Source organism: Scyliorhinus torazame, chromosome 17 (genome assembly GCF_047496885.1).
Source record: "Scyliorhinus torazame isolate Kashiwa2021f chromosome 17, sScyTor2.1, whole genome shotgun sequence".
Lineage (NCBI taxonomy): Eukaryota > Metazoa > Chordata > Chondrichthyes > Carcharhiniformes > Scyliorhinidae > Scyliorhinus > Scyliorhinus torazame.
This window is the reverse complement of record NC_092723.1, coordinates 144713392-144727231: the sequence shown is the minus strand read 5'-3', so window position 1 is coordinate 144727231 and position 13840 is coordinate 144713392. Positions and strand designations below refer to the sequence as shown.

At 43.4% G+C, this 13840-nt stretch overlaps 1 protein-coding gene across 2 annotated transcripts in view; it reads right to left on the bottom strand.

The window, feature by feature from the left end:
• Positions 1-12948, bottom strand: part of LOC140394212 (BTB/POZ domain-containing protein KCTD5-like) — a 96590-nt gene extending 83642 nt beyond the window's left edge. The window contains exon 1 of one of the 2 annotated variants that reach the window (XM_072481208.1): positions 12676-12948. In XM_072481208.1, coding sequence (XP_072337309.1) covers positions 12676-12897 — 222 coding nt within the window. In that variant the 5' untranslated portion in view covers positions 12898-12948. The remainder of the gene's footprint in view (positions 1-12675) is intronic. The other variant, XM_072481209.1, reaches the window with a different exon arrangement.
• Between the last annotated feature and the right edge of the window lie 892 nt (positions 12949-13840).

The window sequence follows — 13840 nt, the reverse complement described above, 5'->3', positions numbered from 1 at the left end:
CATCCTAAGCAAGTGGCAGCCCAGCAGAGTTGATTTTGATTATCATGCCCTTGATACTGGTGCTCTTGGCTCCTTCAAGGACGCTGATGTTAGTACTCCTGTTCTCCCTGATCCATCTCAGACAGCATTAATGGTATCTCTTCAGGACCTTGAGGTGGTGCCTGTACGCAGAACTATGATAAAATTGGACGGGCCACCCAGCATTAAATATGACTAACACATATGGAGGCAAATGGCCCGGCAAAGTCCCCCTCCCTAAAATCTGGGGTCTTGTGGCAAAATCAGAACACTGACAGTTAGACAAACAACAGCATGGCGTCGTCATACTCACAGGATCATACTTTTCAGTTAACAAATATACCAGACTCCACCATTACCATCCTGGAGTACAGCCTGTCCCAACAGCAGGCAGGCTAGGCGCAGAGGTCCGGAGTTCCTGCAGTGCATCTTGTAGATAGTGCACACTGCTGCCACTGTTAGTCGGTGGTGTGCTGCCACTCTTAGTCGGTGGTGAAGGTATTGCATGTTTGTGGAAGGCGTGCCAATCAAGCAGGCTGCTTTGTCCTGGATGGTGTTGCACTTCGAGTGTTGTTGGCAAGTGGAGAGTATTCCATGATACTCTTGACTTGTGCCTTGTAGATGGCAGACAGGCTTTGGTGAGTCAGGTGAGTTACTCACCGCAGGATTCCCAGTCTTTGACCTTCTCTGGTAGCCACAGTATTTAAAGGACTGGTCCAGTTCAGTTTCTGGTCAATGGTCAGGAAATTGATAGTGGGGGATTCAGTGAAGGTAATGCCACTGAATGTCATGGGGCGATTGTTAGATCCTCTCTTCGTGGACAGTGCCTGGCACTTGTGTAGCGCAAATGTAACTTGCCAGCCTAAGCCTGGATATTGTCCAAGTCTTGCTGCATTTGGACATGGACTGCTTCAGTATGAGGAGCCATGAGTGGTGCTGAACATTGTGCAGTCATCAACGAATATGCCCAGTTCTGACCTTTTGATGGAAGGAAGGTCATTGATGAAGCAGCTGAAGATGGTTGGGCCTAGAGAAATGCCTGCAATGATTATATATTATTTGTAGTATTGTGTACAATTCTGGTCGCCACACTGCTGGAAGGATGTGGATGCTTTGGAGAGGGTACAGAAGCGGTTTACTAGGATGTTGCCTGGTGTGGAGGGATTAGCTATGAGGAGAGGTTAGATAAACTCAGTCTGTTCTCACTGGAACGACGGAGGTTGAGAGGCAACCTGATAGAGGTCTATAAGATTATGGGTGGCATGGACAAAGTGGATAGTCAGATGCTCTTTCCTAGGGTTGGAGAGTCAAGTACTAGGGGACATAGGTTTAAAGTGCGTAGGGGAACAGTTTAGAACAGATGTGCAAGGCAAGCTTTTTTTTACACAGAGGGTGGTAAATATATGGAACGCCTGGGGAGGCAAGGGGAACCCAAACTGAGCATTGGTGAGCAGGTTATTGTTGAGAACTGCCACTTGATATCACTGTTGATGACTCCTTCCATCACTTTGCTGATGGGTCAAGAGTAGACTGATGGAGGGGGACAGCACGGTGGTGCAGTGGGTTAGCCCTGATGCCTCACGGCACCGAGGTCCCAGGTTCGATCCTGGTTCTGGGTCACTGTCCGTGTGGTGTTTGCACATTTTCCCGTGTTTGCGTGGGCTTTGCCCCCACAACCCAAAGATGTGCAAGGTAGGTGGATTGAACACACTAAATTGCCCCTTAATTGGAAAAAATGAATTAGATAAACTAAATTTAATTTTTTTAAATTAAAAAAGAGTAGACTGATGGAGCAGTAATTGACAGTGTTGGATTCATCTTGTTTCTCATGAACAGGTCATCCGTGTCAATTTTCCACATTGCTGGGTAGATGCCAGTGTTGTAGCTGTACTGGAACAGTTGGGCTAGGGGCTCTGGAGCAGAAATCTACAGGGCTTTGCTGAAATATCAAGACAGGACATACCTAAGAATAGTGATGGTGGTGCCTGGGACATCATCTGTAAGGTACGATTCCACGAGTATGACTACGTCAGGCTGTTGCTCAACTAGTCTTTGGGACCGCTTTCCTATTTTGGCACAAGCCCCCAGATGTTGGTAAGGAGGATTTTACAGGGTCAACAGAACTAGGTTTGCAGTTATAATTTCCGGTGCCTATGTAAATGCCGAGTGATCCATCCAGTTCCAATCCTTTGTGTTTTCTTTGAAGCGGTTGAACATAATTGAGCTGTTTGATAGGCCATTTAAGAGTCAACCACTACTCTGTGGGTCTGGAGTCACATGTAGGCCAGACCATGTAAGGAAGGCAGGTTTCCCTTCCCTAAAGGACATTAGTGAGCCAGATGTTTCTTTTTACGACAATTGACAATGGTTTCATGATCATTATTTTAATTCCAGATCTTTTCGAGTTTAAATTCCATCTGCCATGGTGGGATTCAAACTCGTGTTCCCAGATAATTATTCTAGGTCTTTGGATTACTTGTCCAGCGACAGAACCACTGTGCCACCACCACCCTATTAAGCCAAGGTTAAGCAGAGGGGCCTGGAATTGAGCAGGTTATGTGGAAGTACCTGGAATGGAGCAGTAGGTACCCATGAAGCACTGTTGCCTATCAGCAGCAATAGAACAGCATTCCACCACAATCTGTAAAAAGATCTTTTATATGTTAATTTACGGGATGTGGGCATGGTATGCTTGGACAGTATTTATTGCCAATTCCTCATTATCTTTAAGTTGGTGGTCTTTAAGTCTTCTTAAAACGCTGCGGTACATCCACAGTGCTGTTAGTGCTGAAGTTCCAGGATTTTGACCCAGCGACAATGAAGGAACAGTAATATATTCCCAAGTCAGGATGGTGAGTGGCTTAGAAGGGAAGTTCCAGGTGGTTGTGTTCCCAGACATCTGCTATCCATGTCCCACCGGATGGTAGTGGTTGTGGGTTTGGAACGTATTGTGTGGGGAGCCTTGGCAAGTTACTGCAGTGCATCTGTTTGATAGTATACACTGCTGTTACTGTGCATCAGTGATGATGGGAGTGAATGTCTGTGAAAGGAGTACCAATCAAGCAGGGCTGCTTTGTCCTGGATGGTATGGAGCTTGAGTATTGTTGGAGCTGCACTCATCCAGGCAAGTGGAGAGTATTCCATCACATTCCTGACTTGTGCCTTGTAGATGTTGAACAGGCTTCGTGGAGTCAGAAGTGAATTATTTGCTCCAGGATTCCGAGCCTCTTGACCTGTTCCTTTAGCCACTGTATTTATATGGCTAGCCCAGTTCAGTTCCTGGTCAATGGTAACCCTCAGGATGTTGATAGGGACAAAAGAGCTGAATTCCAGATGTGATGCAAGCGTGACTGCTCTTGACGTTACAACAGCATTTGGCCGAGTGTGTCATCAAGAAGCCCAGTAAAACTGAAGTCAATGGGAACCATAAGAAAGCTCGCCACTGTCTGGAATCATACCTAGCCCTTCATCCCCAGCTGCATGCGTTCTTCAGGACAGTGTCCTAGGGTCAACCATTTTCTATTTTTAAAATAAATTTAAAGTACCCAATTCATTTTTTCCAATCAAGGGGCAATTTAGCATGGTCAATCCACCTACCCTGCACATTGTTTTGGGGGTTGTGGGGGCGAAACCCACGCAAACACAGGGAGAACGTGCAAACTCCACAGGGCCAGTGACCCAGAGCTGGGATTGAACCTGCGACCTCGGTGCCATGAGGCAGCAGTGCCAACCGCTGCGCCATGCTGTCCCCGGGCCAACCATCTTCAGTTGCTCCACCAACAGCCTTCCCTCCATCATAAGCTTAGAAGTTTTCAGTTCCATTCATAACTCAGATAATGAAATAGCCAATGTCCACATGCAGCAATACCTACATACCATGTAAGCTTGAGTTTTTAATCTTGCAATAACTAACCCAAGATAAGTTCTCTCCATCTCCCCATAACATTCAACTGTATCATTGAATTCCCCACTATTAACATACTAGGGCTCAAAATTGACCAGAAACTTAACTGAATCAGTGACATAAATACTGTAGCTAGAAGAGCCTGTCTGTTCCAGTGCTTCATGTGACATTCTTCAAAGGAATCTAGACAGCCGCAGGCTATTTGACTGTGCAAGGTATCAGAAGTGCATGCAACTGAAATCATTGATTAAAGTGGGGACACTAAAGAGTGAGGAACGATACGATAAGAGCACAGAGTAGAGAAATCAGACCGTTGCTGGAGAATGCCAAACTGATGGAGAGAGGCTGGAGAGCTAAAAAACTTCCAAAAGATATGTGACGAGCAAAGCAGCAAAATCAACTGAGCAAAAGATCACAAAGGGGAATTATCAATACTAAACATTTTAATGAGTCACAGGATAGCAGACCTTGGATGTCCATACCCACCAAACACGTGAACTATTTTATATTGTTATGGGCCAGGGTTTAGAGAACACCAAAGTATATCATAGGGTTCACCTGATCTACAACTGTTTATAAATTTTGGTTATGAGCACAAGGGCCTACTCTTCAGGTGTTATGCAATGAAGGCCTAAAGCACTTTAAATCAAAAAACAAAGTTTATTCTACAAATTCAGTTAACATTTTATAAACACTCACAATAAGCATTTTTATCAACTCCAAACATACACCCCCACACAGCTACAGTACTCTATATTTAACCCTTAATAACTTCCCTTTTACTGATTCACTCAAGTAACAACATCCATAAATCAGACGATCCCTTTTTCCACAAAACAGTAGGTTTGAATTCTTTACAAAAAACAGGTATCACTTTTAAATTATCAAGTGATCTGGATACCTTTTAACATATAGAGAGAGAGTGACCAAAATAAACTTTTTGTCTGAATGCAGCTCCCAACCATCTAAAACAAAAGTAAAAGACAGAACGACAGCCCAGCTCCACCCACACAATGACATCACTGAAGCGATTTGATAAACACACATTTCTTAAAGGGACATTCCATTGACAATATATAAAATTCAAAACCTCTCTGGACAACTGCAGTCGAGCTGCAAGGTTCCACTTAACAGCTAAAAGTTCCCATCACACCTCTCCCCAAGCAAGTAGTAAAAGCTTTGGTCAACCCTCAGCCCGGAGCAGAAGTATCGCACTCACAAAAAACAAAGCTGTTAGAACAAGCCTAAAGATATGTTTTGGTGCTCAGTAACCTGGGATGTCCTAGAGAATTAAGTTAAAAGGATACTGTGCATGTTTAGATGCAGAATTAAGCTGAGCACCACTTCTTTCTTCAAGCATCAATAGACCTACTTGTACCAAAAACAGCACTTCAACCAATATTATTTAATATTCAATCTCTTTGATCCCAAGTCACTCCAACCAGCATTTCATCCTTGTTAATATCTATTCAGCCACACTCCTGAATCCCTCTGCAAGGTTCTTTTATCCTCACCTTCCATTCACCATCCTTCACATTTGCCAAATAACTTCCATGACGCATAGTTTTCTCCCCTCTGTTAGACTACCTATGCAAGCAGAGCTGATGCATTTATTTCCTCATTCCACTGCCCAGTGTTGTAAACACGGCTTACATGCAAGATATACAAGTATTTCCCACCAGTTTAACACACCAAGTCCACTGTTCACAGTGTGATTGCAGCCATGTTGGAGAGGCTGTTCTGCAAACGTCTCAATTCTATGTGCGCCCCTGGTGCTTGCTTACCCATTCTGGCCTCTCCATTTCCAGTCATACAGGGATTAACAGAAGCTCAACATAAGCTCCAGCTATGGTATTTTAACTTTATCGAAGACACTGTGTAGTCCTCTGGTCTGAACACTGAATTTATTGATTTAGGACCACAGCCACAGGCTCTACTTTCTTTACAGTAGAAAGGGGATGAGGATATAAGATAGATCCATCCAGGGGAGACTGGTTAAGGCTTGTGGTGGAAACTCCATCAAATAACACGGCTGGCAGAGGGGGAGGGGGGGGGGGGGGCTAGTTCCATTCGGATCAGTCTGCTTTCACTTACTGGCACACAGTGGACCCTATTCTATTTAGCAGCATTTGACATTTTATTTGCATAATCAAACTACAGGTTTTCATGGCTTTGAGCTTGTCACTTCCTGCCTGCCGGTGCTGGAGCTATAGACACAATCTTTGGGTATTGAATGACTTCCAATGATTCGTTCCACTGCCTGAAGCACAGTACCATGGCTTTCTGCCAATATTGCTCACTTCTCTCCTAAAACACTCAGTTTTGTTTTCATTAAAAATATTTCCACACTTTTGGGATCTTCAGTTCTAATGAAGGCCAAAGCCTTAAACCTTAACCTGGCTGCTCTCTTCAGATGCTGACTGCCAGGCTGTGTTTCCTTTATAAAAAAAAAAATCTATGACCTAACTATACTGCTGGGTGTCTTTCACAGCTGTTACGTGCAAAGATTTCACAGACACACGGCTGTGTATTACTTGTACAGCTGCAGCCATCATTACAGAGCTCAGCGACAACATTTCAAAAGGTTGGAAAATACTTACCTGTCAGAGTTCTAACCCAATGCACAACAATGGAAATATCACAGTAATGGAAACTGTGAATACTGCCATTGGAAATACCCTTCCTCAGCAGTGTGTCAGAACACTGTCATGCAGTCCCAGTCACCTGATATTCTTGACACAACTGTCTACTCTCGGAAAGGCCCACTGCTTTAAAAAAGTCCAAAAGGTGCTGGACTTAACCTGATGGGTGAACCCCAGCCCAGCAGGCAGCATTTATTAGTGGTAATGCTCCACATATACTGGGTGTACAAAAAACACAACATATATGCTGATATGTCATTTCATGGCATTGTACATTTTTAAATTGTAGAAGTCGGGTGGTTACAGTTTTAATGTTTCTCTTACAAAACGTTATCGAGTCTTCAGGACTCTAACTGACACTTCTGTTCCCATGTTCAGCTATGTTGTTTCCAACAACGAGAACAGTAAAGATTCAAGCTCACGATATGCTACATGAACAAGTTCACAGGATTGATACTAAAACTTCCCCTGTTCACAGCACTGCCTTACCTGTACTCTGCTTCAATAGCATTGAGAGCGGATGCGTTCCAAACTGTCAGCACAGACTGATGCTGTGTGTGCTCAGACATACCAACCATGCCAAAAAGTGAAACCCTCCAACTCCCATCAGCTTACAAAGAAATTGCACTTTGCTTGATAGAGAGCAAGGCACTGTTATTGTACAAATGGTTCTTAGTTGTTTCTATTATTTCATTCTATCAAAATCTTGAATTAAAGTCCAATGATGACCATCAAAACATTGTTGATATCCGTAAAAAATGATCTGGTTCACTAATGTCTTTTAGGGAAGAAAATCTGTGCTCTTGCCTGGCCTCCATGTGACTCCAGACAGCAATGTGGCTGACTCTGAAATGCCTCATGGGCAATAAGTGCTGGCCCAGCCAGCAACACCGGCATCCCAAGAATTTAAAAAAATATTTGCACCACTTTGAAGTTAGTGAAGTTCAAAACATTTAATAATATTTCAGCATAAAACTTCCTATAAATCAAAATGGAATATTAATTAGATGCTTGCAAATGGAAATGCATCAAACTAGTACCAGTTCTATAACAATCTGTCAAGTGCTTTTCCATAAGCATTACATTGTTTCCCTCTCCTATTCACCAAAATGTTGGCAGTCATGATTTATATTCTGGGAGAGGCATACAATTTGACTACAGGATGAAAAACCTTTGATGGAGCAATGACTAGGTGAAGTCCTGCTACAACACACTCCAGTGTTCAAGTTGGAGTAGCACTCAACATTTGGAGTAGCACTCAACATTTGGAATAGCTTTTTCATAATAGACGGCAGGTCTACTGGTTTACTCTTTTATATGTGCTGAAAGACCCCAAAACTAGGTGTCATGAGAATGTCGCTTTAAGAAATGTTTGGCTGCTCATGTTACTGCAGTGATGTCAGTGTGGGTAGAACTGAGCTCTGGTTCTGCTTTTTAGTTTCACTTTGAGAAAAGCTTGGGTGTGTCTCTGTCTTTTTGGTTTGTTTTTTCAGTGTGTTGCAGCTGAAGTCAGCCAAAGCAGCTGTACTGTTGATCTCTCTGCCATGAAGGACTATCTCTTGATCATTTGGTGAATTCAGAAATTTAAATGCTTTCAGTATTGAATGTAAACCCTGTTGTGCTTCTGTTTAAAGGTTGTTAAGTCTTTTGGATGTTAAAAGGACAGCTTAAAGGATTACTTAGTGTTATATTCTTTGGGGGTTATCTTTGAATTAATAGTTACCAAGATATTCACGGTTTGTTTTAAAAAGGTTAACTTGAGTTCATAGAATAAACATTGTTTTGTTTTTTAAAAATACTTTTCCATTTCTGCTGTACCACACCTGCAGGGTGGGCCATGTGCTCCCCATACCACAATCTATTAAAAGGATCAGGTGAACTCCATGATACACTTTGGGGTTCTCTCAACCCTGGCCCATAACATAGGTAACAATCGATTGGAGACATCGGTTTCTATCCCACATGGATTTGCAATAGTGCCTTAGTGTGGAATTTAATGCAGTAACAGATGACTGGGGTTGCATCCTCATTCAGGCCAGCATGGTGCCAAGATGGCATGCTTATTGTACTCACTACTGGATAAGATCTCCTTATCCCAAATAGAGAAAATGTTGAAAATACTCAACAGGTCACACAGCATCTGTGGACAGTGTAAGGGTCCTTCCTTTTTAAAAAAAATTCTGAGTACCCAATTCATTTTTTCCAATTAAGGGGCAATTTAGCATGGCCAATCCACCTACCCTGCACGTCTTTGGGTTGCGGAGGCAAACCCACACGCAAACACGGGGAGTAAGGGTCCTTCCTGTTTACTCCATGCATGTTTATCCCCTTTCTTTTATTTTTGATTCTTGGATGATTGGACTTCTCACTTTAATTCAAGCAGGAAGAATCCAGAAGGCGGTTTTAAACAGATGCTGTAGACTGGCCGGCAGTGAGTGAGAGCTAGATCAAGGACCCTGTTTGATTGATTTGGCTGGTGGCCAATGAATTGGCCCAAAATGCTGTGCTCTGCCTGGTAACAGGTGGTGATTGGATTCTATTCCACTGGGATGCTTTACAGAGTTCCATGGTGTGAGTTTGGTTCTAGTTTTGATTCCGGCAGCAAGCAGACAAGACTCTACGAACTCTCCAGAAAGATCCAGCTAACTCTCTTAAGAAGGCCACTCTCCAGAAAGCTTCTGGGTGCTGCTCTCCTGAGACCACAGCAGGCCTGAATACCAACCACAAACTGAAAGCAGTTGGATGAGAAATAAGGTGCATCTCTAGGAAAAACTGTAAGCAATGCATTTCTAAGCTACAGAGTACCTGAAGGAATTAATCTACAAAGATTATTATAGGCTGCAAACCAAAAGCTTTAATCTGCAATCTTGCTGTGACGATGTGCTGATGAACTATCATCTGAAACAAACACTCTTTCTCCTACAGTTATGATTTTTACTCCTTTCCACCCCTGTGGTTGTCTGTCTTGTGCATTGGGGGGGGGGGGGGCAAGTTAAAGTAGGTATCCGTTCTTGTTATAAACAAACAGTAATTGTGCTTACATTTACAAACTTGGTGACTGGGACTAGAAGCAGCTGCCCGAAAAAACAACAGCGTTTATGATCTGAAATTATTGAACTCAACGCAGAGCCTGGAAGGCAATCTGGAGCATTGACTGTTTCTGCAAACAGGGCGGTCCTCAGCGCCGTAGTGCTAACCACTGCGACACCATGCCTCCTGAAACTTCGCTGACTGAATAAGTGTGACGTTGTTGATAGAAACCAACAACATTTTCAACGAAGAGGTTAAAGGAATTGCGGAGGGAATCAGCAAACTCCACAGCTCACAAGAGAGGCAGGAATTGCTGCCTATCACATGTACCAAAAAATAAAGATACCCATTTATGATTCAACTACATTATGTATATGGATTTCTTCTCGGCTAACTCTCAGGACCAAAGATTATTTTTAATCGTGTAAAACATCTCTCAGTGGATACAAAAAACAAGAGTGATTTCAGTTAAATGTTTACACTTGTCCTCAGAGGCAAAATGTGACAAACTTTAATTTATATACAACTTGATTCTTCCTTCATATGGAAGGTTGCTCAAGAAATATTTGAGGCTTGTGATCCCACAAGAACCAACTGCAATTTCAGACAAGAATTCTTAAGAGATCGTTCAGCATTGATACAGTCGGTCTCCTACATTCCCAAAATACCAGCTCACCTGAAATGAAATTCTGGTTTGGAAAGATAAATGCTAATCTCCCCTTTCTCCATTTGTCACCTTCTGAAACATTGCAATTATACCTATCCTCCAACCTCTGGTAACTGACATTCACTAAACATTGCTACACCACCCACTGAATTCTGACCAATTTATACATGCTTTCCATTGAACAGCCTCCTGTGTTGATGCAGTCTGGCTACTAACCATGGCAGTTGACCTTTATATTGTGGTCTCAAGCATCTCAACAAATCAAACACAAGGCCTGAAACTTCACACTAAGCTGATTCAATGAGTTCAGACAAAATCTAAAGATTTTTTAAAAAGAAAATACTTATCACAAATGGTTTATTTTGAGGAATGAAGCAACGGTCTGTTCCAAAAGATACAACAGACTCTTTGTAAAGGATATTGTACTCCTCTAGAGATTAACAGATTTTTATATGAAGCACACGCAGAGTGGCAGGACAGCGGGACTGCAACTCCTAAGAAGGCAAACTCTGTTTTTCCATTTCTGATCGCTACACCCCAATGCTCCAGAGCTCCTGTCCAAAACCATTTCACCGTTGCACTTCACCTTTCCAACAGCAGTTTTGGTCCAACCCTCTCCCTTCAGGTTTCCCATTTCCTTCTAAAGATCAAGCAAAGTGCTATCAGATATGTTTCTAGATATGGCATTGTGTTCAAAACACAAGCTCCAGGACAACAGATAACAGCTGTGATGAGACCTCAGTAATAGCTCCATTAGAGGTCTCACTATGTTATTTCCGTGCAGACCTGTGGTAAGCAACAGTGTGTTGTCTTATCCAGACAGTTTAAAGAATCCTTCCTGAAAAAAACAACGTAAACCAGAAGCTATAATATTTAATTCCATGTCAAATCATGTGCAGAAAACAAAACAGAGAGAAAAAGAAAGATGGAATTGAGAGGGCGAGATAAGAGAATGGAATAAAAACAATTTTAAAAATCTTCCAACAGTAATTACAAAACCAAGAGGTATGAGGCTTGATATAAATCTAGTATACGTTACAATCCAGTTGGGGACTGTTAATATTTAAAGAGAAATCAGAACATTCTCTTCGAACCAATAGATCTACCCCCCCCACACCACCAAGACTTGATTATTTTAAACAAAAACATAAACTTTAGTGCATATGAAAGACTAAAGGCACAACGTCGAGGGCTGAAGAACCTGTTCGGTGCTGTTCTATACATGTACCAGCACACTATTTGTTTGATGAAAGCACCCTTTTTTCCTGTGGGAATCTCGCTGTTCAGAAGTTAAAAGGCTGCTCAGGGGAAGTGTGTCAATACACACAAGCATCAACCATGCTGAAAGACTTGGGAAACAGCCGACCAAAGGACAGTTACAAAGATCAGTTGTTGACGGTATAGTGCTTAATGGGAAGGACGAGTGATATCATTAGATATGAAAATCAGACCCCCAAAACAAAAGATGGGATGGCTGGCTATTGACAGTGCAGTACCATTAAGTTCCTTAGCTTGCTCATAGACCGAATGCGACAACTGATATTGTCATGGAACAGGAGAAGCAAGTGCAGTCCCTTTGCTCAGCCTGCACCTCCCTGGACATATACATTCATTGACACACCCTGCAGAATACTCTCTCTGCTGTGTCAAAGACAACTTACAAGACCTCACCTGAAAATCAGTAAGCAAGCAGAGCTGGGACTGGAATTTTCCCAGCTGCATGGATTTCTAATCTCTTGGGAACTTCACTATGCAACAAACTGCTGGCACAAAAATGCGAGTGAGTGTTAAAGATATCAAAATTAGCTTTTCAGCCTGTTACCTTAGATAGTACAGGGAACTCAACAGACTGTGGAGTTTCTCCAGCACACTGCCTGCTCAATTTGCAAAACAAATCACGAGATGGGCATGATATTTCCATATTACAACACCAGGCAAAATAATTCACCATAAGTGATGGCATTTATATCCAGTACAAGCTTATAGTAGAAAATACACACCATCAGTATCTAGATAGCAAAGCAGTGGATTACATAAACTAGATAAATTGCAAGCATTTTTACTCTCACCTCTTTCACCTGTACATATTCTTGATACCTTATACGGGTCAACTATCACCACAGAAAACTCTGTACAGTTGTTATGAACATGGTGTTTCTTAGAGAACAATGTTCTTAGTGTTGGCACACAATAGCCACCATACAGGCGACTATTATTCCCTTCCTCAAGTAATGTTACATCAGAATTTAGTATTCCTGTACTCTTGGGATGGGAAATTGTCATGCCTGGACACACTAGGAAGAATTAACCCCCTCCCTCCCTCTACTCTCCCACCCCTCACACCCCCACTCCCTCATATCCTTCCCTCTCTCTCTCCCTATTTCTCCTCTTCCACACCCTCCCTCTCCAATTACCTTGTCGGAATCCAAGTCGGGGTCTGCTTGGCACAGGCGGTAAAGGAATGATTTGGGATCGCGGCACAGGGTCTGGCGGGTGCTGAGAAACCGGGTGCCGCCAACATTCAGGCGGACCCACTTGGCGGCGGCAGCGGCACGCTCCAGGCCGGAGCATTTCCGACACAGGGAACTGTTAAAGTTTTCGGAGAGCTCCGACAACGACCCGCTTACCGCCGCCATCCTCACCAACCGCCACCCGGTCACCCGCCGCCCCACCTCCCAGCACGCACCGCACGTCCCGCCCACTCGCCCCGCCTCCCGGCAGGCACCACTCGCCCCGCCTCCCGGCAGGCACCACTCGCCCCGCCTCCCGGCAGGCACCGCTCGTCCCGCCCACTCGCCCACTCGCCCCCCCCCCCCCTCCCCCTCCCCCCTCCCGCTCCCGGCAGGCACTGCGCTGCCCGCCCCCAAGCAAACCACACAAGTCCGACGTCCCGGCGAACACCGGGACACCCAGTACGCTCGCCGTACCTCCCGGCAAACACCACGACACCCAGTACGCTCGCCGTACCTCCCGGCAAACACCACGACACCCAGCACGCCCGCCATATTTACTCCTTCCGGATATAAACAAAGAGCCTTCATCGATAAAATACCAGGGGCACTTTTTAAAGCAAATTATAGTAATGTCATCATTCAAAGGCTTATATAATTAATGTATTAATTATATGACTTCTCTCTTCATACCATACACTTATACCATAAAGTAAAATGTTACATGAATCACGCCAGTCACTGTAAATTCTGAATATTATCCTGCAATGTGAATCGCATTGTTCGAAAACAATCAAATAACTTATTTGTGACAACAATATGATTTAATGAAAGTCCGAGTAATTAATTAATTACACATCTATTAAAAAGTTTATTTGATAGCCTCGGCTTCTTTCAAAATCTTGGATGGGACTTGTGAATTTTAGCTTCAACACAATTGAGCTGAATTCAGATTACAGTTAGAACAAGTGCAGTTCCTCAGTATGTTACATTGTCATTTGGTCAGCAGCTATTGGAATAGTTTTCTTCGGCTGCTAACAGGTTTTGCTCCCACACTTTATTTAAATATGGGGGTGGTGGCGGTGTTGGGCTGTAGCTTCATTCGGGGGAAACCTTAACTCTTACAAAG